The sequence below is a fragment of the Vanacampus margaritifer genome, chromosome 9 (assembly GCF_051991255.1).
Source record: "Vanacampus margaritifer isolate UIUO_Vmar chromosome 9, RoL_Vmar_1.0, whole genome shotgun sequence".
Classification (NCBI taxonomy): domain Eukaryota; kingdom Metazoa; phylum Chordata; class Actinopteri; order Syngnathiformes; family Syngnathidae; genus Vanacampus; species Vanacampus margaritifer.
Window position 1 is genome coordinate 14,408,903 of NC_135440.1, and position 24,794 is coordinate 14,433,696.

The 24,794-nt window shown below is 39.9% G+C and overlaps 1 protein-coding gene across 3 annotated transcripts; it reads right to left on the reverse strand.

Moving 5' to 3' along the window:
• Positions 1–1,743: 1,743 nt before the first annotated feature.
• On the reverse strand, positions 1,744–23,295 carry LOC144058090 (rap guanine nucleotide exchange factor 5-like). 3 transcript variants are annotated; one of them, XM_077576320.1, is made up of 18 exons: positions 23,034–23,295; positions 18,045–18,150; positions 17,303–17,463; positions 13,561–13,639; positions 13,337–13,481; positions 13,152–13,249; positions 9,947–9,977; positions 9,769–9,847; positions 8,128–8,277; positions 7,106–7,203; positions 6,708–6,830; positions 6,422–6,600; positions 6,010–6,100; positions 4,679–4,729; positions 4,108–4,195; positions 3,971–4,035; positions 3,833–3,887; positions 1,744–3,751 (listed from the first exon to the last, which is right to left on the reverse strand). In XM_077576320.1, the coding sequence occupies exons 1-18, from the start codon at positions 23,179–23,181 to the stop codon at positions 3,633–3,635; spliced, it is 1,866 nt and encodes a 621-aa protein (XP_077432446.1). In that variant the 5' UTR covers positions 23,182–23,295; the 3' UTR covers positions 1,744–3,632. The 3 variants fall into 3 exon arrangements, with proteins under 3 accessions (XP_077432446.1, XP_077432443.1, XP_077432445.1); XM_077576317.1 differs by having other exon boundaries at positions 17,303–17,403; positions 17,976–18,115; positions 22,999–23,295; XM_077576319.1 differs by lacking the exons at positions 18,045–18,150; positions 23,034–23,295 and adding an exon at positions 22,999–23,010 and having other exon boundaries at positions 17,303–17,403.
• Positions 23,296–24,794: the final 1,499 nt, after the last annotated feature.

Consider the following 24,794-nt stretch of genomic DNA (forward strand, 5'->3'; position numbering starts at 1 on the left):
AAGGCCAACAAGGACACCTGGTTAATGTCAGTAAGACTCTGTGCTGATAGATACTGTGGTAATACACATTTTACTTATTCCTACTTCTTTTGGACCAGCAGTACATGATGTTTTGATAGTGGGATACAATTTATATTAGACATTTGTGTTTATTTTTTTTGTACTGCATGATCAAAGAAAACGATCAATCAGTCAATCCTGTCATCGCTCATGTACAAAGGTCACAATAGATAAGATGGCAAAGTATCAAACATTGCTCAGTACATGCAAACTACAACCCACTCTAGAATCAGCATTATTAAAGGTTGATTTTTGTTACAGCTTTTGTATTACATCTTACTCGATTGGTACCAATTGCAGCCCTGTCAAACATACGGCCCACGGGCCGGATCAGGCCCACTAAGGGGTTTAATCCGGCCCGTGAGATGCTCTTGCAAAGTAAAAAAAAAAGAGTAATGTCGGACCAATTAATCTGACGGCCAAAATCAAAACATAAATTCGTAATTAGACAAGCAATCCTCAGATGAGCAATGCAACTTCTACACGGAATTCACCTGGATGTCATTATTTTACCCACAACCTAAAGTTATGGTTTGTTGGGGGGAAAAAATCTAATAAAAACATAGACCAACATAAATCAAACATAAACGTGCTGAATGTCACACACATTCAGCTACTGGTAACACAAACACAAGTAACATGGATTAACATCCTATAACTTTGTTAACTGCGCTACACAATGTATTCGGTGAACAATATAAATGCAAAACAGGTAGGTATAATACGCCGGGAACTTATACGGGCAAAGTGTTGCCGCTTCTCATTTGCATTTGTGCTATTTTCTGGGAATTGGAACAATATAGTTACAGTTGAGCCTCGCAATTTAGAACTGGCCTGCAAAGATGTGTGTTTAACTAACGCCAATTGTTTTTAAGTTATATACCAGGATTTTACCGGTCTGGCCCACTTGGTAATATATTTTCCTCCATGTGGCCCCTCAGCTAATATCAGTTTGACACCCCTGACCTATAGTGTTATACCGTATATTCATACTTTCAAATACTGCACAACTGTCTCTTTGTTTTTTTTAACAACTATGTTTTTTTTTTACCGTTTTACAGCCGGAAACATGTGAAAAGTGGCATCAATGGTTTGACATTAGTAGGTGAGTTTGTTTTTTGGTTTATAGTTGTAACTAGGGATGTTCGATATAGTAGGAGTAGTATGAGTACTCAACTCCTAAGAAGTTACCAATACAGATACTAAGTACTGATACCACTAATATTTCTTAATACATACATTCTTCCCAAAAAACAATGACAAAAAAAATACCTATACAGTATATCTCAATATAAATTTTTCCTTAATATTGCATACAATTCATGGCAATTTTCTATTTTTGTTATCTCTCATTTTTCTTTCTGTTCTATTCAAATTTCCAGTTCCTTATTGTAAAATGACCACTGGAGGGCAGCCAATACTTGTAACTGGCACTTCATTTATACTGTATAGCGCTTTTCCACCTTTAAGGCCCTCAAAGCGCTTTACATTCGACTACTAGTGACGCAGCATCAGGAGCAACTGGGGCTTCAGTAACTTGCTCAAGGATACTTCGACGTGGTCACAATAGGCATGGGATCAAACCCACAACCTCTGGGTTGGGTGACGACCACTCTACCACTGAGCCATGCCGGTATTAGTCGTGGTCGTGAGTATCCCTAGTTATAACACACACCCTTCACATGTGTGTGATTTTTATTTATTTTTTCAGCAACAGTATCAGTAGCATCCAAGTAATGCATTTTAAGTGACAGCATGTACCTTACTATAATGCAATATAAAAATCACATTTTATAGTAATTGGGTTACTTTTATGAAAAATATTTATTAGGTGCACACTGGTTCAATCTATGGTTTGCCTTAACACACAGGCCAGTCAAAACTGCACAAGAAAATGCAACAGAATACGTTCAGACAATAGAAATAAATTATTCTGAAACAAATAAATGGGATATACACAAACATTCTTTTATGAATACAGTTCAAATACAAAAAGAATATGCATTGTTTAACAGTCATGACTGGAAATATACAAATAAATGGAATAGCCTATAATGTACATTCTACTGAGTCCGAACTCAAGATACATCTAGGGCAGCAGCAGCAGCAACAATTGGTTTTAAAATAGAAAACTTGTTTTTCTTTCATTACTTCTCACTAAATGTATGCAGAACCTCCTGAAAGTGCTGCAGTATTTTACTTCACATTTTCTCTAAAGGGACAGTTAACATCTTCGCCAGCTCCTCCCTACAACACCACACTATCCATGTAAAACATGAGATGAAATTAGATGAAATTGTCGGTTTTGTAGCATTCTGGACAAATACTGTATAACAACTAGGGGTGTGCCAAAAAATCGATTCTCATAAGAATCGAGATTCTCATTTCATACGATTCAGAATCGATTTTAAATGTCCCAAAATCTATTTTATTTAAATTATTTTATACTGTCTTCCCTTTGTCTGTGTGTGCCGTTATTGGGAGCGCTGTTCATGTTGTACCCAAATTGGCCACTTAGGGGCAGTGTGGTTCCACGTGGTATGATACACTGTTAAATTGTAGCCACATTAGAGAGTAGAAGGAAAAAGTCACGATCAAGTTATTCCAATAAAAGTTGTTTTTTTGAAGCGTGGAGCCGTTCTTTTGAGTGATAAAAGTGCCGCGAGTAGCGCGCTAATTATCATTAGCGAGTCAGGCTGGAGTAGATCATTACAATTCCTTGAACATCTATAAATTGAAGCAAAAATCATTGTCAATCAAAAATCGCTCTTAATCGAAAATTGATTCTGAATCGAATCGCGCACCCAAAAATCGGAATCGAATCGAATTGTGAGACATTCAAAGATTCCCACCCCTAATAACAATGTTGTTTGTATTCCAGTCTCAAGGAAAGAACCTTGAGTATAGACCGACGTCAATGAGTGTGTCTGCTACTTAATTATTCTGATTGTCCACAGCATTTACTTGAATGAGAATTATAAAAAAAAAGAAGCTAATTTATCACTTTTCACCCATGTTTTCACATTAACATTCTGCACTAATACTGTAAATTGTTCATCCTTACCTACCCATACATTGATTGCACATAACAGGATATGAATAGCTTTGTGTTAAACTAAACTAAACCAGATTTTACACTAAGTAGGTTAATTTGTTTGTAAATTGAGAAAACATTTTCGTATATATAGTTTTTGTGACATTTTTGTGTGTAGTAAAGCTGAGGAAAGAGAAGGCTAAACCTCCCCAGATGAGCCTAACTGGAATAATATCATATCCACTTGCCAAATGCTGCCACCTGCTAGACATGAGAGTAACAGCAACAGTTTAGACCGGCCCTCTATATGCCACAAAAAAACAGAAAGTTGGATGTGAAAATGCTGATAAATAATATGCTATGTCTGTAGGGCTGATATGTGTAAATAAAACAATGCTTCCATTTGTGTTATTCTCCCGTGTCAGTATTTCCTGATTGGGTCTCTCTATCTGTTGGTGGTTCAGCTGCGTGACCTCGGATTGCTGACGCGGTCCTGAGTGTTAAGAAGAAGGCTACAGTAAGTCACATGTCTTTCCTTTCAAGTCCGAGGTTCCAGCCTGCACGAAAGTTCAAACAGGGTCTGCTGATTGTCGATGATGTGAAGGTTATCCGTGTACGCGCGCACGTCTGCGCTGCTCTTTGGGCTCATGCCATTTCCTGGAAGTGATAAAAGGGAGAGCATTTGGAGTCATCTTCACATTTCTGTGCAACTGGTTAGCACAAAATAGGAGTACTGACCCAAATGATCCTTCTGACACTGTCTGATGAGACGGACCGTGTCTGCTATCATGTGCTGGTGAAAGAGCAGAGGAGGAACAAGCGTGTCAGTAATCAATGCGATTCGAAACCTAGCAGCTTTTCTCTTCCGTGACTTACCAGCTTCTCAAAGTTGACTAGATTATCATGAAATGTTTTGTTGCCTTCATGAATGAATGTGATGTCTATAAGAAAGAGCGACATATTTAGTTTTGAGCTACTCGTGGTTGTCACCATGTTGAGGGTGATGGCGGCACCTTTAAGTAGCAGAGGAAGAAAGGGGATCTTTGGCGCCTTCATCTTCTTGAAGGTGTCCCTGTAGGCCTTATGGTTGAGCGAGGGATCCTGTGTATACATTTTCAAAGCAAATGTGCGTGCACATTGACCGTCACTGAAAAAGATGCATTTGTTTTATCCTATAGTGCGTGAAGCACTGTAAAGATTTTTTTTTTTTACCATATGGTGCATCTCAAAAAACTAGAATATGGGGGGGGTTGGTATTTAAGTAGTTCAGTTCAAAAAGTGAAACTATCATGCATTCACTACATGGGGTAAAATATGGTTTTAGTTATTATTCATTATCTTAAAAAAATGATGGCTTACAAGCTAACAAGAACACAAAATTCACCTGCTCAAGGAATTTGAATATTGCATCAGAAATAATAAGAAGGATTTTGAAACTCCGATTTCTTAGGGCCTTAATGAATCTGTATAACATGAGTTCTGTCTCTCTCTCTCTCTCTTTTTTTTGTAGTATTGTATTTTTTATTGCACTACACCTGTGTAGAGTATGCATTGTTTTCGATGAGAACCTTGAAATACGCTTACCGTTACGCTCTCCAGCTCAGAAAACAGCTTTTTGAATTTGCCAGGAATTTTCTGTGTGAATAAAAAACATATATTACTATCAAATTGCCAGGAAGTGAGTGAAATAATACAGATAATATTAACTATAGTGCTTATAATAGAAAATAATAATAATAATCATTATTAACTCTTTGACTGCCAAAAACGTTAAATGACGTTGAGTAAAAACCTACGGAGGGCCGCCAAGGACGTTAAAAGACGTTCTCCAATTTTTTTTATTTTATTTTTTGGAAACGGGTGGAGGAAAGCCTTGGCCAGCTGTGGTGAAAGTTTCAAGCAGATCTAGTTAGCCTAATGACTATTTTTGGCCCCTAGATGGCAGCTATGACTCTCTTTTGACAAGATTGGGTAGGTGTCAGTAGAAGACGTGAGGCGGAGCGAGAGGGGACTGGCTGGGGAAGGGAAGAGAACATGGTGACCGGTTGCAAGCAGCTCACGCTTGGGAATTTTTTTCAAAGACGAACGGCATCGACCAACGCTAAAGAGCACATTGATGACGACGATGATCATCATCGATGATGATGATGGTGACTCCGAGGTTGACGCCGAAGTTGGAAGCGCTGACGACGAAGAGTGCCCCGAGTCCAATGCATATTCATCGGAGGAGTGGGCACAGTCTGCTACTTGCTATTCCCCGGAAAAAAAGGCCGTCAAGAAAGTGTAAAGTCTGCACGCGAAACGGACAATCGAAGTGAAACTACTCTGTTGTGCAAATCCTGCTCCGTCTCCTTGCACGCAGGGCAGTGTTACAAAAAGAAAAACTGTATTTGAAACATCCACATAATTGTAAATAGTACCACAGTTGCACACATTTGTAAATAGTTTGCGAAATTGTTTTGTCAAATTGTTACACTGTTGAATGGAAATAAACGTATTTTGCAATCTAAAAACACTTTTTCATTGTTGGTGGTGGTGTATTACAGAAGTAAAGCACTATTTAGGTGTTTGTGGCATCATTCATGGACAAAAAGAAGTGTAGAATTCACTAGAGTGCTTTTTGTTTCGAAACAGAGCATTTCGGTGAAACTAACCATTTTTTATTGTTGATTACTGAAGAACGGAATAAGGTAGAAACAAACTTTTTTTTCTGATGAAAGATGAGAGTTCAATCTTTCATTTGGTAGTATGTGTGCTTCCATAGTCCAAACACAACATTTTCTGTGGACCTTGAAAGATCAGTCAAAATGCTTAAATCGGCTGGCACTGGCGACATCCCGTTTCTGAAAACGTCTGGCAGTCAAAGAGTTAATATTATTATTATTATTTTAATTATTAAAATGTGTGATTGCTACCTCCCACGTCTGACTGAGGCGGCTGACAGCAGCAGTGTTCAGGCCCATTATAATGGCAAAGAAACAGTGGAGGTTCCTCTGTGCTTTGCAGCTGCCAAATGGTATGAAGTGAAATTAGTCACAGCAAACAAGGTAATGCAGTTCATTGATAAGCCACTAGAGGACAGTATTTCCATAAATATCCCAGCTCCAGAACAGTACTGCTGAGAGAGCAGCCAGGGCATTACTGGCTTTACATGTAAACATTTGAATATTAAATACAATATATTTGCATTTGTTCCATGGGGGGTAAGGAGATGTCTATTTGAACTGTGTTTATTTAAGTGGATGACGCACCCAGTGATTAATTGGGGGCGTTTATTAGCATGGAGGGCATTGTTTGAGGAAATACAATGATTATATGGATACTTACTGGGCAGCTATCTTAATGAACTTCTTGATGAGCTGTACTCTTTGGCAGAGGGCCGTGCACACCAGCACTTCAGTCATCACCCACAACTGGATCTCATTGAAGCGCTGAAGTAAAAACTCTAGCGCCGCCGTGTGGTTTCCACTAGTATTACGCCTGAAGGTGAAGTAGATCAGCTCTTGCTACAAAAACAGAATAACACGGTTCAGGTTGCTAAATGGATCTAGATATAAAAGTACATTTCTGAGACAACAACCATGGAAAATGAAAGTCAGGTTCTGGTACAAACCTCGTGGATGGAGTCAAATATGGTCCAGTCAATGTTGCTGAAAGCTACAGCAACATCCCATGTGTTTAAACTAAGCATGTGGGCTGTCCTCTGTTGCAGTTTTGAGTTTTCTGTCAATGGGTTCTGAAAAACAACAACACAATGCAAGATTTATTTATAATAATGATATAATTATTTACCTTAGTTCAGCCCTTACTCATTTACATTTGAAATAATTCTATGCTTCCAACATCAATGTCCTCGACTTATCAAATGTTCCAATATTCCAACCAACACAACATTGTCTTCTGAGAAGATTGTACTGTTCTTGAGTAGCTTCAATAACAATTTGGTTGTTGTAATGGTCTACTTATGGAAACATAATATGTATTATGAAGTGATTGATGACTTCTCCCTACCAGGACTTCACCCAGGTCCTTTCTGCAAACATGCAGCCTTCCCACCGGCTGCAGGGATGGGGAGAAAAGCGTGTCGTGAGGCTGCAGGAGGATTCTGCCTGCAGGAGAGGAAATGCATCACATATCACAAGCTGCAGACATCAGGCAAGATCTGTCAAGCAGAGTACAAGAGATAGGATCCCACTTGGAAGAAGGCAGACACGGACTTAACTGATTATTGATCGACTATAAAACGCGTCTCCCTTTTAAATGCTGCAGTTCATGCTTGTTCCCAGTATATTGCAGTTTAGACCAACATTAAAGGTTTAAGCATGTATGAAATCAGCAGCCATTTGGCAGGAGACATCAATTTTACTTTTTAATAGGGTAATGGTCAATATATTGTGAGTAATTTAGTTTTAGAGCAATCAAGTGTGTGTTATCTGCTGTGTTAGGATCAGTAGCAACTCACTTTGTTTGTTATTTAAATTTCAAATCATGTATTTACTAGGGATGTAACGATATCCAACCATCACGATATGATATTATCACGATATTGTGGGGAGGTTCGCGATGTTAAAAAAAAAGGTCACAATATTTTTTTTTTAAATGAGCTCATACTAAAAAAAAAACACAATATTGTGTTTTTGTACATAACACCAATGCATATAAATCACCTACAATCTTTAATAACATTTAATATTGAGGCACTTGCTGATCCACGCACACATTGAGTTCCTCCACATATTATGTGGCTTTTAAACGTAGAGGGGCCAAAACATTCCTTGTAAAAACGAAACTGCACAAAAAAAAAACTAGCCACCAGAGGGTGCTAGAACTGCACAAATGGAAATCAACCTGACTTTTTTTCAGAAGTGCTGGTTTTAATAACGTGGCATGACGACGATGATATTGTGGCAATTTTAATATCGTGATATCACAATATTGCTGTTATCGTTACATCCCTAGTATGTGCTGGACTAATTAGGTGCACTTAATGTTAATCACCTTGTAAAGGTGACCTTGTATAATGTAGTGTTTACCTCCAGGATAAGGGACGGCCACCAGCACCAGTTCACCCTGGGAGACGCCCATCCTCTCAGCCACTGCTTGTAGCAACTCCTGAGCAACAGCCCCAGGATGGGCCCTCATGCTCAGGTACGAGTCCATCGTAATGTACACATGACATGGTACTGCAAACAGGTAGTATTGCATTTTGTCAAGGCAAAAAAAACAAAAACAATGGTTAAATATTCAAACTGAGTATAATATTATAGAGGCTTTAACTTTTTAAATCTGTTAGCTTGGGCTTCAGGAGCTTTGTCGACTATTTTGGAATATCTGTTTGTGAAAAATAGAGGGAATAAATACCCGCCCCTCGTTTGCTAACTGCTGGGCAATAATAGTAAACAGAAGAAGAGCTAAGGGACCTCAGGCATTATTCAGAAGCGACAGAGAATTAGGTTTGGATACTATATCTTTTTGATTTTGAATTGATTATATGCTCCAAAAAATAAATCTTCAAATTTTGAGTTTTGATAACCATGCTACCAATGTAGAAGCCATGGCTGAAGTTGTCTTGCCTGTTGATATTCTCATTCATTCAGGTCATTTTATTCTCAAGGCATTGAATCGATCGCAACTAGACTATTTCTGGTTGTCGAAGAAGATAACAGTGCTAATGCTAGCTTAGTAATGCTAAGAGCTAAGGTTTCTTTTTGGTGTTTCATGGTGGAAAAGGTTTTAGAACTGTTGAACTAACCAAACACAAAACCTTAGCCTATATAAGTAATCTCTTTAATTACTTGAGACCAAATGTCATATTGAATTTGATATACAGTAATGCCTTTTTTGTTGTCAGTTTTCTACCAGTTGAGATCTTTCTTACTCACTTCCCGAGGACTGCGTGCTATTTTGTCTTTCTAGTTTTCAAACGCAGCAGTTGTCATGATCACTAAATTAGCACTTCCCTTGAGAGGCTTCCCGGCAGCTCAACATGCTGTTGCAGCTTGTGTTTGCATTGTTTTTCACAGCCGGATCATAACTCCGGAATGTGCATGCCAAACTGTCACATTCAGTCCTCGGCAGAATTCCCATTGTGCGGATGCTGAGGATATTTCCTCACCAGAACAGATTTAAGGAACAACCTATGATGGCAGGAATGCATGTTTTTACTAGGGGTGGGAATCTTTGAATGTCTCACGGTTCGATTCGATTCCGATTTTTTTCTGATTCAGAATCGATTTTCGATTAAGAATGATTTTTGATTCAAAATGATTTGATTGACAATGATTTTTGCTTCAATCTATAGATGTGCAAGGAATTGTAATGATTTACTCCAGTCCGACACGCTAATGCTAAATAGCGCGCTACTTTTATCACTCAAAAGAACGGCTCCACGCTGAAAAAAAAACAACTTTTATTGGAATAACTTGATTGTGACTTTTTCCTTCTACTCTCTAATGTGGCTACAACTTAACAGTGTATTAGACCGCGTGGAACCACACTGCCCCCCGGTGGCCAAACCGGGTACAACATGAACAGCGCTCCAAATAAAGGCACACACAGACAAAGGCACGATAGTATAAAATAATTGAAATAAAATTGATTTTGGGACATTTAAAATTGAATCTGAATCATACTAAATGAGAATCGATTTTTTGGGGCACACCCCTACTTTTTACCTTCCTTGGTCTGTCTGTGTGTGGCCCTGGACAGGACTCCATTTTCTTTCAGGCTTAATTGATGGAAAAGTGCTTTGCTCTGGAAGAAAGAGAATGCGTACTGAGAGTGTTGTCACAATATAGAACAAGGCAGGAAGCATGGCAATATATGTTTAGTTAAATCACAGCATTCACTCACCTTTCTTTGAGGGGAATATTCCTCCACCGTGCTGAAAAAGAAAATAATACATTCAACAATAAAGTACCAACCAACACAGAGCCAAGCACGTTTCATTATTTAGCCCCTGAAGTGGATCTTGTGATGTTTCCTTCTTGATTTGCATAAATACATCTCCCACACTGTCTAATCAAAGTGTATGCGTGTATGGGTTCTCTTCATTATTTCAAGTCAATGTCAAGAAGGTGAAGTGCAGATTCTTTGGTGGGGGGTTTTATCCCCCCAGACCTTTTTATTTATTCACCCTATTCTTCACATTTAGGCCTGATGGATGGCTATGATGGATAGCCCTATGTCTATTAGGGTCCTTTGCATCACAATAGGGATGTTGGCACAAAGCCAACCCTGAGGGACCCACTGGGCAACAGCCGTCCTGGCCTCATAAAAATATATTTCCGCACTCAGTGCTGTGAATCCTAAGGCAGCCTTTACGAAAGGTTTTAAGACAAGTAATGGAGTTAAGTTACTTAGCTCCAAGGAGCACACAACAGGCTTTCTTTTGCAGAAAAGCTACTAGATTGGCTCAGTCTGCAATCTGTAGCACAAAGCAGCCAATTTTGCCCTCCCAATGGGCCTCATTGTAAAAAGCCTATAAATAGTAGAGTATGTCACTTAGTACCACCCACACAAAGTGTACTGGTTGTGGTGGGTCTCCCTCTCTGGATGTGAGCAGGAATGAGTCAGTGCCAGAAAACAAAAGCAGCAACAGCATCAGGCGGAATCATTTGCAATGGATCCTAATGGGCAGCAGGACAGAGACTCCCCAGGGAGACTCTGATTGGAGGCTGCGGTCCAAATAAGGGAGTAGGAGGGGCAGCCACACATGGCAAAGTGTTTGTCAGGTGGGGGATTGTTACCTTCACCACGAAGGTCACCTTTTTCCACAAAAGCTTGTAGATGGCGATATATATATATATATAAAAGTAGGGGTGTCAGGTGATTACATTTTTAAAGTATAATTAATCGCAGGACTTTTAATAGTTAACTCACAATTAAGTTTTCACACTCTTGTTTACATAAAAGTGGAAACATGTTAAACTAATAGAATATGGCTGCATCTTTTAGTCATTGATAATTTCATAATAATTCATAAAATTTAGTTCAAATTAAAAAGACGTACTGTAAAAAATAAGTGTGATATTGATTTGTGGTGACATCATTCTTCTGCCACTAGATGGCATAATTGCATTTGTAAGACGTTAGTGACAGCTAAGTGCATTTTTCTTTTATTAAGAGCTATCTAATCTTTAACATGAAGTAACTTGTGAAATTCTGCACATTTTTAAAATGGTCAAATACAGCTTGACCCCAGTCTCCACAAATATATGCATTATTATTACATTTATGACTGCTCAATTTTGATGTGGACGAGCCTGCTGCGTTGCGACTGGAATTCCCCCAGTACAGGCTTCCCAAGTAAGGGATGGTCATTAATCGCGCGATATAAAAAAAACTAGTGGCATTAAAGGAACTTTAAATTAACTCAAAATTATGCACTCATTTTGACACCCCTAATTAAAAGTAATAAGAATTTTGTTTTGATTATTATTCATCATTCGCCTGGACGGCAGCCGGCAAGATGTTCTGATTAATTTTTATGTCGACTGCCTCGACTCTTCTTGTGCTTTTTCACAAGAATGATAGCATTGAGCTCAGTTAAACAGATTTCACTCTAATTTGTCAGTGCAAAGACAATATTACAGTTATTTCAGCATATTTACAAACTTTTTGTGACGTTTTATTTGATGCAGTGATATTTTCCTGACGTAAAATGTATGTGCTAATGGCTCGCTATAGATTGCGAATGTAGTTAGCGTTTGTGTGTGCATGTGAGTTCATCTAAATCTGTTTTCTTTGAACAGCTCCGAATAATTTGATGAATGTGCAGCTTGTTCCTCGCATATTTTCATGCAGAAAAATGAGACGTTGCAATGAGCTGCCGCTTCCATTGAAGATGAGTTTGCTCGTTATCATGCAAGGACAGAAAGGGTGCCAAAATGTGGCTATTAAAATTGCAGCCTCGCTTCACTAGCTTCCTATGCCGCACACCCTGGGGTGTCCCTCGCCTAACGTGGTAACATCACAAAGCTTTATCACCCCCAAAATATTGATAAATGTTGCATGTTGCTGTATTATTAAAAAAGTTGTTTAACTATGTATAGGGGTATTTTGTATTAGATTAGGCTTCAGTGTGTGCAGGTTCTTCCTTCTTGTCAAGGTATTGAAAGAGGCTAATTATTTGTCCTCTTTTGCGTGTTCCAAAACATTTGAAGACAGATTTCTTGTAAGAAAAAACACCTTGCAAGGATGATTTATTAAACAGAGAATTCTCCGGTCACGGCAACAACACTGAACATCACGTATGAGGTGGAATTTTCAGAGTGCCCATGTGCCCCCTCCCTTTGCGGAATCCAGCTTTTAAAGAATCGAGTTTTGGAAGTAAACGCCCGTTCTCCTCCTACTAAGAATGAGTAGAACAGATTGGTTCTCACACAATATGTTACATAATATTATTTTCGTACACAGACTGCACCTGTTTTCATTTTTAGACAAAATATACTCTCAGGGTACTTTTTCCCAAAACAAAATCTAGAGTGGCCGTGAGTGATGATGCGAACAGAGTCAGTGGTGTGTGTGTGGGTGTGTGCGCTCCCCCGAAGCAGAGTACGCTCCCACGAAGAGAATGTGTGTGCGTAAACACTGAGAGGGAATTTTAGACCAAACAAGGTGTACCAGCTTAGGTTAAGGTCAAATTATACTGAGTTTAACACTATTTCACCTACTTCACATCTATAAAACATTTCAACATGGTTAATATATAAAATAAATAATTAAAAATGTTAATAATGTCTAACAGTATATAAACCTGTCATTCATCTGGCAGCTCGTCTTTATTTTATTCCCCCTCGATTTATGGAGCTTCAGTATAAAGAGCTCCGTGACTTTCATATTTCCATGAACAAAAGAACAGAACGCTGCGCTTCCTCGTCAGCCTCTGAAAGAATGCATTGATGAGAGGAGAAGAAGCTTTTCCTTTGTGCAGTGTATGTACCCTCTCCTCTCGATGCTGCAGAAGTTCATACTTGAAATTGCCATACCAAGTCGTTGTAATATTGATCAATGATGAAGTTTTTTGTCATCGATGACTTCTGATCATGTTACTCACTGCCTCAGATGCAGCTGGTAGAGCTTCTGCAGCTCCTTCAAATCCCTCTGCAAGGCGGGGTGCTCATAAAGGTCATCCAGCATGTAGCGGTACAAAGTCTGCAAAGAAAAGTCGGTTTTCATTTCTCCCCTTTTACACCCACAGGTGCTTCTTTTTTTTGTGTGTGTCAACCGTTCGTCCTCTACCTTCATGAACACTTTGACATGCTCGTCCTCTCTCAGGAAGTCCCTGCAGAGAAGCATCCACTGTGACACCAGGTACGCTACTTTCTGTTTCCTCTCCAGAGCCTCCTTCGTGTCCTCTTTCACTCGGCAACGCTTGCAGCAATAAGTAAGGATGGGTTAAGGCTTCAAGTGTGATTCTGACTTAGGGAGCCTGTTAACACTATTTGAATGTTACGGAAGGATATTGTTCCAGAAGAGCTTGGCATAAATCACTAGTTGACATAAACACTGGGTAGGTCAGCAGAAAGTCATCCAAAAGTGTGTCTGCAAACGGAGACACATCATTAGAATGCAGTTGAACATTTTGCGGTGCTACTGGACCTTTTAAATGACTGTATCTCTGCCAGCATGACTCATTTATGAAATGGAGTCATTTCAAAGGAGAGCAACATGAGAGACATTTCAGTGAGGAAAAGTCCTTCGAGCCTCTGATGATAACTTCCACCAAGCCCAGTGAGGATTCCCCACTAGCAAGCCCAAACAAGCCCAAACATGGCTTTATCTTCAATGGCACACACAATAACCATCTCGGCCTGTAAATGTGTTGATAAGTCAATCACGTTAAAGTGTAGGTTGAATCGCTGCAAACTATGCTGGAGACTGACTGATTGTGCTAAGCCATCGTCTTAATTTGCTTTTCTGCTAGTATATCCTCACGTGTTATTTGTCCTCCTCAAGGTTGTATATACTTACATGTTATGGAAAATTGAATAAAGGAAACCTTGTTAACGCAAGTTTTTGTTTCTTTAAAAATAATACACTATCATGCCTAATTGGTTTACACATTAAAAAAAAAATCCAGTGTGACATCTTACCCCATATAGTGAGACAACTTGCCCCATAGTGGGACAACATGTCACATGTCCACACTCTCTATTTGATTGCTTATAACTCTGCACTGACACAAAATGTGATTGATGCTTTGGTGTTTCATCCGGTATACATTTTGTTTATAAATGATGTATTCAAAATATGAATATTTTATGCCTGACAGCAACTGTTTGCTTTTATCGCGTACCCCAACGTTAAGCACAAAGCCAAACCTCGATAGAGGAAAATCACCACAGATTCACTGATCCGCTTTTTCAGTCTCCCATGGAATCAATCAGGTTGACAATCCTTTTTCTATTTCAATAAGTGGACATAACATTGATTATCACAGCCACCAAATTAAGCTTGTTAATGTGTCACTTATTGACCATAGCTGCCACCAAGGAGCCATTGTCCATGTGTCAAAAGCTTAAAATCGCTGGAACATCTTGTGTTTATGAACACAAAATATTCTACAGTACAGTTTTAAAACTTGCAGCACAGACTAAAAGTAACAAAACGGAATGCTGTTGTTTGGTGGGGTGAAGCTATTCACATAGCGGATTTTGCTGGCATGGGATCAATTCCTGGTTAATGCGTCCTTCTCAGTCGCTCCCGTGATTAGCCTCATTTATACAGAGATCTTGCAAACGACCACATCAGAGCTCTAACAAGGGCTAAAGCAAAAAGCCGCTTTGTTTTTTTACATAAATTCAAAGGAGGCGGAATGTTGCTAGAAGTCTATGTTTTGACATCTCACAATCTGATAATTAGATGTGAGACAACTTGATGGACAACAAAAGTTCACCTCCAACACAACACACAAATTGCCTCATACTGAAGCTAATTACTTTCAATTATTGTTTCCTTCGCCATCTTTGAGCAAAACAATATAGAGCATGCATGATGCCAATGAGCATACTGTATTGAGTACTGTAAGTCAGACCATTACACATCAGTGGACGGAGATAATTGCTTCTTCTCATTTTAGGTATGTGGCTCTTTGACCTTGGGACATCACCCCGCGTGCTACATGCAGTGAGCTTCAGTGCACTGATTTCATGGTGAATTCATGCTGAATGATTACTCAACAAGACCAGTGAACTTAAAGGTAGATGTCTTTCTCGTCAATACATGTGCATGGTGTGTTGTTGTTCTACAATGTTCAATTCAACACCAACTGCACACAACAAATCCCATGTGACTACATTGAGATCAATTTCATTCACTTCCTCATCAGAATGAGTAATGATCGCCGTTGAGGGGCTTCGCCTGCTTCCATTCCATTGACAGATCAAATGTGACCACTAACATTTACCAGGAATCCAAGTATGTAAATGTCTCCCTCTTTCCATTCTGGAGGTCTCCCCCTTGCTAGTCTCTGCAGGCAGCGGTCACCATTTCTCTTCCGAGCTTTAGCAACAGAGTGTCCTCTGCCTTGGCAACAGTGTCACATTATTATTATTATTATTATTATTATTATTATTATTATTATTATTATTATTATTATTATTATTATTATTATTATTATTATTATTATTATTATAGTACGTGCTGCCACAAGGCATGAGTGAGCCCATTTGTTGCCAAAGTGTGTTTCCATTCTAAAGCTCCCTGTATGAAAAAGCTCTTAAATGAGGAGAGCTAAACTGCAAAATTGGAGAATGATTGCCTTTGATTAGAGGAAATAAAATGAAAAACAATGGTGACATCCACGGTTGAGTTTGTCCCAGATGACTTAAAGTGAGCGGGGGTGCATCCTGGACTTGTAAGCACGGGGCAAATGCAGAGCATACAAACCATTCAAAATCACATTCGTACCTATGGATGATTTTTGTGAAAACTGTCTTCTGTTATTTGCTGAAACTCTCACCTATTTGCTTTTTATGTAGAATTGCTCAACTTGGCATTGCAAATCATGCAGTTAGGGCGCTGACTCCTATCACTTAATGATATATTTTTAGAGCACTTTAAAACAACCACCGCCGTTGTCTTAAGATGGATCGCATGGGCAGCAGATACAATGAAAACCGCAGAGGCCCCAGAATTGAACCCTGTGGACCACCATGTCTTCAGTTTTACATGTGAATTCATATTGCACATATTCGTCCGGCCACTTTCATTTTTTTTGCTCAACGTAGTTAGTAGGGATTACAATCATAAAGAAATAACATAACGTAACCATCACAACAATCAAGTCGACCAAATTTTCGGCAGCACAGGCCAAGCAAAGTAGCGTGACCACCTGCAGCCAATGCAGGGGGTATTGTCACGAATCATTTGAGTCGGGTGTGTGTCTTGACCTCCGCTGAACCCCTGAGACTGACAGGGGTTCGGTCTAACCCAGGTAGAGAACCACTGATGTAGATCTTTGCCATCTTGGGGCATCCACAGGCAAATTCAATACTGTGTATATATAAATATTTTTTTTTAGGGAGACATCAATTACTGACAGGTTTGTGCTTTTCGGAGCCATGAGGCTGCAGTAATGCCTTAATATGCAAGCCAAGATTCAAACCCAAAACCTTTAACTGTGAGGCAGTCTTGCAGACTTTTGTTCACAATGACGACATCACAGAACCATTTTAACTGAAGCAACCCCCTGCTGTTTTATTGGATTTTGAGTTTTCACAGAATATTGTGTTATATTGTTCTAAAAACATAAAACCTACCAAAAGAAAGATTAGTCTCTTATTGCATCAGGGCAAATAGTAAAAGTATGTTTATATCTGTTTACGTTTTGCAGCAATTAGCATTAGAAAATAGCTAAGTTTCATCATTATTCACAAATATGTTTAAAACAGTGGGCAACATGGCCCTGGTTGATCTCTTATACTCTGCTGCCACCTGCTGGCCGTTTTTTTGTAATAACTACCATTGCTTCTCATCAGCTCAGAGGCTGTATCAGAGCCTTCTGTATGTTGTAGCATAAAACAAACAAACCATAAAACGTATAAATACGTCTTTAGGAGCATGGTAATATTTAAAATAGAACGTATTTATACGTTTTTGGGAGCAAATGAGTTAATAATAAGGCATTCCTATGCATTCCGAAACTCTCTGCCTAAAGAAGAACCCAAACAGTAGTAATACAAAGATGGAAGGCATCCCACTGACCTGCGTCTTTGCCCTGCGTGGCCGCCTGGTCCTCCTCCAGCTTCAGGTCATTGAGCAGGTGATCCAGGATTTTCTCTGGGGTCCCTGACACCACTGTATACCTGTCAGACACCACAGAGTCAGTGGACGAGTCTTCGTCCATGGAGGACAGCGAGCGACCGCTGCTCCACTCCTCCTCGCCCTCCGTGCCCTCGTCGTCGATGTAGCGGAAGTAGGGCACGTCAAATGTGGGCAGAGTAGACGGCTCTACCCGGCCGGTACCCTCGCCGCTGCTGCCGGTCCCCTCCTCGGACCCTTCCTCGTCTTCATCCTCGTCCTCCTCCTGCTCCACCAAGGCGACGTGCAGCAGCAGCATCTCATCCCGCAGCAGGCTCATCATTGCCCTCACGCCGGCAATGTTACCGTGGTTACTGTTGCATGCCCCCTTTACCCCGCCATCCAGAGTCCTGTGCCCCCCACTGCCCACACTGATAGTCCAAAAAAGCCCCCACTCCCCGAATGACTTGATCGGGAAGGCTAGAGCTCACACTTCCATGCTGTTTAGGTCCATCTAACACAGTGCTATAGGAGCAGTAGTGATGGACGCATGTGTAAGAGTGATCCAGCGAGAATGATGAGAGGTGGAGAAAGCGTTAGTGAGAGAGGCAGGCAGAGATTTGTGGAGTGACTTTACCTCCTGTTCCTCGCCGCCGCCTCCTCCTCCTCCCAGTCCCGCTTCCCTCCTCCCCTCGCTGGTTGTGACGCCATCCTCCGGAGGACCAGAACGCAGCGGCCCCGCTCCTGCACGCGCACTGCCTCGTCACTCTGGACAGGCTGGACAGGAGAGAGGGAGAGAGGGAGGGGGTTGTATTATCACCAAGGAGACCCCCCCCCCCCCCCCCCACGTCTACTCCCCGCATGTTCTCCAACTAACACAAATCACCACTGATTTCCATCACAATGCTCTGTCAAAGCCAGCACTGTAAATTAAGCCCGATTTCCACTGATCATTATTCAGGCTGTATCATTTGGAGCCCATTCAAGGATTAACATAAGTGGCTCATACATATTTTAATTACTGATTCCTGATGTCGGCTCTATTAAATTATGACTGCTGCCTTCGGGGTCTCGGTGGTGTCGAGTTAACATTGTCTGCTGTCTCCTACCTGTCCTTATGATTTTATATTCAGATTTGTCATGCCAAGTCACCCAATCAGATATAAATCTGAACCAGGAAAGGTCACCCCTGTTCCATCTTTAAATCTTATTCCGGGAGATAGGCAGGTCCTCTTTTTATACAGCTAACTAGACAGTGTGGGTGGCAAAAGTGCAGTAACTTCTAATAACATTCCAATTATTTGCAAGTCATGGTTATATCCGTCTGGAATAAAGTAAAAACTAAATAAATAAAAACATGCATTTTCTGCTCATGACTGTCAAGTGTTGGAGCTGCTTTTTACAAACATAATATTGGGACTCAAATCTAGGGCATGTTTTCGTAAAATAATGTTCAAAATACAAGACAGAAAATACTCATTAAAAAAAAGACAAAAAGAAAGAAAATGAATGAGAATTACATTTATATACTTGATGAAGTTCAGCCTCTAGTTACTGTATAATATCGGTACTTGTTCTACTGAGACTGCTTTTGTATTGCATTATACATTCGTACACAAGTTTAGACATTACATTTTGGTTTAATTAGGATAAGCGATTAAGATAATGGATGGATGCTCCAAAAGTATGTTATTGTTTTTTTTAAATATAAATATCTATCTTTATCTATCTATCGGGTGTGGTTTCAGCACATTCAGCACTAGAGAGCAGAGAGGAAAACTTGATTTTGCCTCATTTCATACTTACATGCTCAGCATGACTTTTTGGGCCAAATCCTTCTACATTGTCATGGTAACAGACTGTAAATGTATACCGTAGACTTTTGTTGTTCCATCCAGCTTGTAAGAAGGAATAGAATTCTAAACCACAATGGCAGGTTTGAAAGGATCACAGATATTGGCCATAATGAGGACTTCAATGTATGGTGGCAGGCACCGGTTCGCCCTTTCACCCCCCGCCCCCCCTCACCCCCCATCCCTACCCTCAGCCGTCAGTCAGTGTAGCACTCGTCTCTGTGTATGCAATTAGCTGTGCAGACACCCTGCAAGCGGTTGCTTTTTTTGTTGTCGTTGCTCTAATTATCTTTTGCACAGAAGCGTTCAAGCGTTGCTTCCAGACGCATTCATACAATATGGGTTACATGAGCTACGTAGCCGTGAGCTACTTTTGATTTGATCAGTAAGCTTTTTCACAGTCATTTTGATATGCAAAGAAAATTAGCAACCTTACACTGTTGTGCAAATGCTACCGAATTGTTTCTGTTTTACATTGAGGATGCAGTCTTAGGATTGGTTGATACGTGTCAGTCATGCTATACAAGCATAGTGTAGGATAAGGAAATGCCATAGCAAATACTGTACATACCACAAGTGCACAAAATATCACATTACACACATTTAAACAGCGCAACACACACATCGATGCATTTTCTTAAAGCAAGTTGATCTATATTAAGTGAGTTTGTCGGTCAATGTGCAAGGAAACCTTTCCTCGCCATGAGTTATTGATCCGACTCTCTTGCCGCGGCCACTACTGCTACACATTGACTGAGCCTTGCGGTTATCAGTTCTCTGGAGTCCAGTGCTTGTAACAGGACAGAACTCCTGGAACTTGATTTCTTGGCCCCAACGCTCATCAAGCCCTGATGTCTTCCCAAAATGGACTTTGTCTGGAGAAGAGTAAATGCTAGTGGAGAGAGCCATGTGATTGGAAATGGTTGATTGTCTCCCTTTGGGTTGCAGATGCATTCGCTGGCTAGAGGGACCCTCTCTGCTCTAACTGTGATGCTGGCATACATGGTATGGAACACTCAAAGGGCCTTCTTGGAAGATGTCAGTCTTGACACGGCTCACACTTGGTCCAAATTCCGCTCGGGGTTGTTCAAACACTAGCTTGGTTTTCAAAGTAGCATTTGATGCTGACTAATGTTATCCCCAAAAGTTCCTTGCAGAAGCCTCTGTTCTCAGGCTCTCATCATATCACTGTTTTTTGCACATTATGCAAAATATTTGCAGTGAGCAGTTCCACGTTGTCACGATCCAACAAGATGACATGTTAAGTATGAATTATATGAAGGATGTAAATCATGTGGAAATAAAACTAAATACAATTGAAAGTGATTGCATAACAGTCAAGAGTGCACTGGACTGAAATAGTCATGCGTTCACCATCTGGGAACTCTAAGCTCTTTGATGCCCATATTTAGATATGTATATGAGTCACATGGCTGGTATGTGCGCCGCATCATTGGATTACTGTAAACTATTGCATTATCTGTAAACACAACTAGATAATCTCTATATTTCCCATGTCAAGTATTAACTAAGATCTGATAGGATAACACATGATAGACATGCTGTACATATATGTACAGTATATTGTGCACTATTTACAGTATATAACGGCACTATGAGAATAGTTTTTGCACGTTATCATGCACAGTTTAGCAGTGGAATTGTGCAGGCAAAACGTCATTGTGTTGAATAACAACAAAGATAAAGAGATTTAGTGTTTGGAGAAAAGGTCGAGGACCTGACGCACTCGACTCCACCCTGAAGCCACATAATGTCCCCGCACGGTGGTCCGGCCCACTTGCGTCACTGCTTCCTGCCATTGTTGGCGCAGTCTAGCTAGCACAAGCATCCAGTCGGCAGGAAGCTGAGCCCGCCATAATTTCGACCAATCAGAGGAGATCATTTTATTAAAAGTGTGGTGGAAATCTTTTATGCTTCATTCCTCAAATTTTACCAATTGTTCACTAACTATGGTGTGTTGGCAGAATTAATTTAAACTTGTGGAAGATTTTAACCCACAGTTCGGTCCAGATGTATTTATTAAACATTAATGGACATTTTATGATTTACTGCTCAAACCTCTTCAAATGGTTTATGTGATGTAAAAAAATAAGTCCAAGATTAATAGTTTCAAAAGTTTTTCCATCATTAATGTGAACCATAACTCAGTTGAAAATAGTGGGAAGTAAAAATTAAAAAACAAAACAAAAAAAAAAGTCATCTTTACTTAAGATTTATTATGGCGTGCATACCCTCTTCTAACGACTTTATGTCCACTGTAGACTTCCAGGTTTAGTTTTTAATCTAGTGCGCCTCCATTGACCTCAACAACAATTAAAAAGCCCCAAAGACATGGAAGACAACTAAAGTAGATGATGTCATAATAATATCATGCTTTCTAAGCAAAGAAAGAAAACCGTCAAACCATTAACGGAAGCCAAGAATATTCTTAGAAAGACAAAGGTGAAGATAAAGGGGAAGTTACCCCCTTTTTTTTTTTAAACAATATTATGTTCTATATATGTCCTACACTATCAGGGCAGCCGTTTTGTCACTTGTTGTCAACTGAAAATGACGTTACAGTGCCTAAGGGCTCAGGTAACGACCAATCACGAGTCACCTGTTTTCTGAAACTGAGGTGTGATTGGTCATTACCTAAGCCCTGAGCAATTTTGAAGTCATTTTTAATGTACAGCAAATGGCAAGATGGCAGCACTCTGAGATGGCTGAAAACCGGTGCACAGTAAATTCTGTAGAGTAAATTTGACTCTATTTAGAGTGGGACAAAATAGACTCAGTTTTAGAGTAACATTTACACTTGGAAGAGAGTAAAATAAAGAATTGAAAAATAAATAAAAGTCACTCAAGGGTTAAAGAATGACCTTCAGCTTGGGAGACAGCTGATCTACTCCCTGAGCCACGCAGCTCCTGCTGTCTGTCATATCGCTCGTGTGAGCTGGAATCTACCTAACTCTAGAGTGGGACCAAATAGTTTGTATATAGACCAAAACATAATTTTTGGTCTCTTGGAGATAAGCAAACAGTAGGAGGGGCATAGCTCAGGCAGTCGTGAGTTTGTTCCTCAACCCTTGATTGACTTTTATTGACCCCCCCAATTCTTTATTTTACTCTCTTCCAAGTCCTACTCTAAAACTGAGCCTATTTGGTCCCACTCACACACTAGAGTCAAATTTACTCTACAGAATTTACTGTGTGGGTTTTGCTACTTACCGATAACTCATATTCCACAAACGCAATATTAATCAGCATGTTTAGACTAGTGGGGGCACACGCAACTTGTTATTGTAAAGAACATTTTTGTGTTGACTTCCCCTTTAAAATCTGAATCTAAAAATATGGGGAAGTAAATGAAAAACTCACAAACTAACAACACATGAATACTACAGCACGTATAGTATTACACTTTTTTTCCTGTTCATTTCTTTCCATTTTCTATTATTATGTTTTATTATTTTTACACAGTGGTAATCTATTGTGATGTTTATCATAAAAAGGTTCCCTGCCCAAATACTTCTGGACATAACTGTACTGTACTGTGTTGTTATGTTTCCGAGGTGACTTTACATGCAATAAATTGTTCATTGAGTAAATGCTAATATTATTACACAGCATTACCTTAGACTTTTGAGCTCATCTGTAACAATATCAAAGAGTATCATTATAAATTGTTCTCAAGCGCCAACTTTGTAAATAGCAGCATTTCACAAAACATTCAAGTGCTACTATCTAGAAACTATATTTACATAATAGAGTTGTAAGAGTTTCTCACTGTACTGTGTCCCTCACCTCATTTGTCCTCTCTGGGCCCTTGCCGTGATTCTGCAGGAAGCGGCAACCATCCTTGGCCAGTCTCTGGACCATCTCCAATCTGGACAGTTCCGAGTCCTTATCATGCAAGATGCACATGCCGCCCGGCTGCAGCGAAGGGGACACGGAGAACATGTATCTCAGACCGCAATCCCACGACATCACTGCCTCACCAAGCGGGAGTACAACTGGAGCTGACTTTGGTGAGCGGATAAAAAATCTGTCTGTTGTAAGCTCGATTGTCACTGAAGGTAAAATCCCTGGGAGTCCAGGTGCGTGTGTATAAAGTGAATGACAAACTCCCTTCTCGTCCTCCCCTTGCCTTTCACTACAGGGGCGGGGAGGGAGTTGGGAACAGGGCAGGTTCAGGAAACATCTGGCCAGCCAAACACACCCAAAAAGGAAGTTGGAGAATCTCTTGAATGCAGGAGAGTCTGGATTCAGGACTGGGCAGGGCGCTTTGTACTGGAAGGTCAAACATTTTGTACACTCGAGCACACAATACAATAAGCAAATGTCAAAGCACATTTGTAAGGCCTTACTTGCCCTCGTATTAATCATCCAATGAATGATAGACACGATAATGGTAAATTATAAAGAAGGGGCACAATTTTACACAAAATAATCTTTTGGCATTCGATACATTTGTTTTTATGTGACCCATTTGATTTAGTAACTACATATGAATGCTTTAAAGGACAAATTTGGGGGGGGAAATTATTATTATTATTATTACAATCTACCAGTTGAGTTTTGTTATATGGCATCGATTAGCTTAAAACATTTAAAGGTGCATTGTGCCGTTTAAAAAGGTTGCTACATCATGCCTGCTCCACCAATGCCCAGATGAGTACAAGGAGCCCTGACTGTTTTACCCTGACTGCACCTATCAGCTTTTATCTTCCCTTTATAGTAGAGTGTGTGCACCCTGCACACTCCACAGTTTCTTTGGGGAGGGGACGGAGTTTTTCTTACCTCATTTGAAGCCATGTCTTCGTTTGCCAACTGTGACTGTTGCTTTAAGATCGTACACGCACTTGCACGCGCACCATGAACGAGCCTGACACAGATGCTACAGTTACGCTTTGGGCCAGAGGTGGCAGTCACGAGTAAACAAGTGACAAACTGCACAATTAAAGTCATGATCAAATTGTCACCTTCATCATAAATCCTTAATTAACTGTATTGCAGACAATATTTTATGTAACATTTTACATTCCCTACTATTGTTCTAGTATATATGGTATTGTTAGGAATTTGCATTATACTGCTCTCAGCATAACAACGTAGTTTTAATTGTACATAATGTGTCATTTTAATGTTAAACATTACCATGACTGGTTGTTAAAACTGATTAGTATGTGTAATCAATATACTCACAAAAGTGAGTACACCCCTCACATTTCTGCAGATATTCAATTATATCTTTTAATGGTACAAAACTGAAACTGAAAACTAATCAGTCTCCATCTTACATAACATTCTAAAATTATTTTCCCCCTCAAAATAACACAAAATACAGCCTTTGGAAATGAGAGGAGCGGCTTCGATTGGTTGAAAGTCGGCTGTGTTCCATCCCACAGCAGCGCATTATGGAGTGAATGCCCCCAATTCTACCTGGGCAAAATCTAGGAAAGTACCAAAACAAAGAAAACTAAATCCATCCACACAGTTAAACTGTTCTTTGCGTAAGACTTGCACTTGGCACCAAAATAGGCCCCTTGTTAGATATTATTAACATTTAAATTCTTTATATTAACCATGTCGAAATGTTT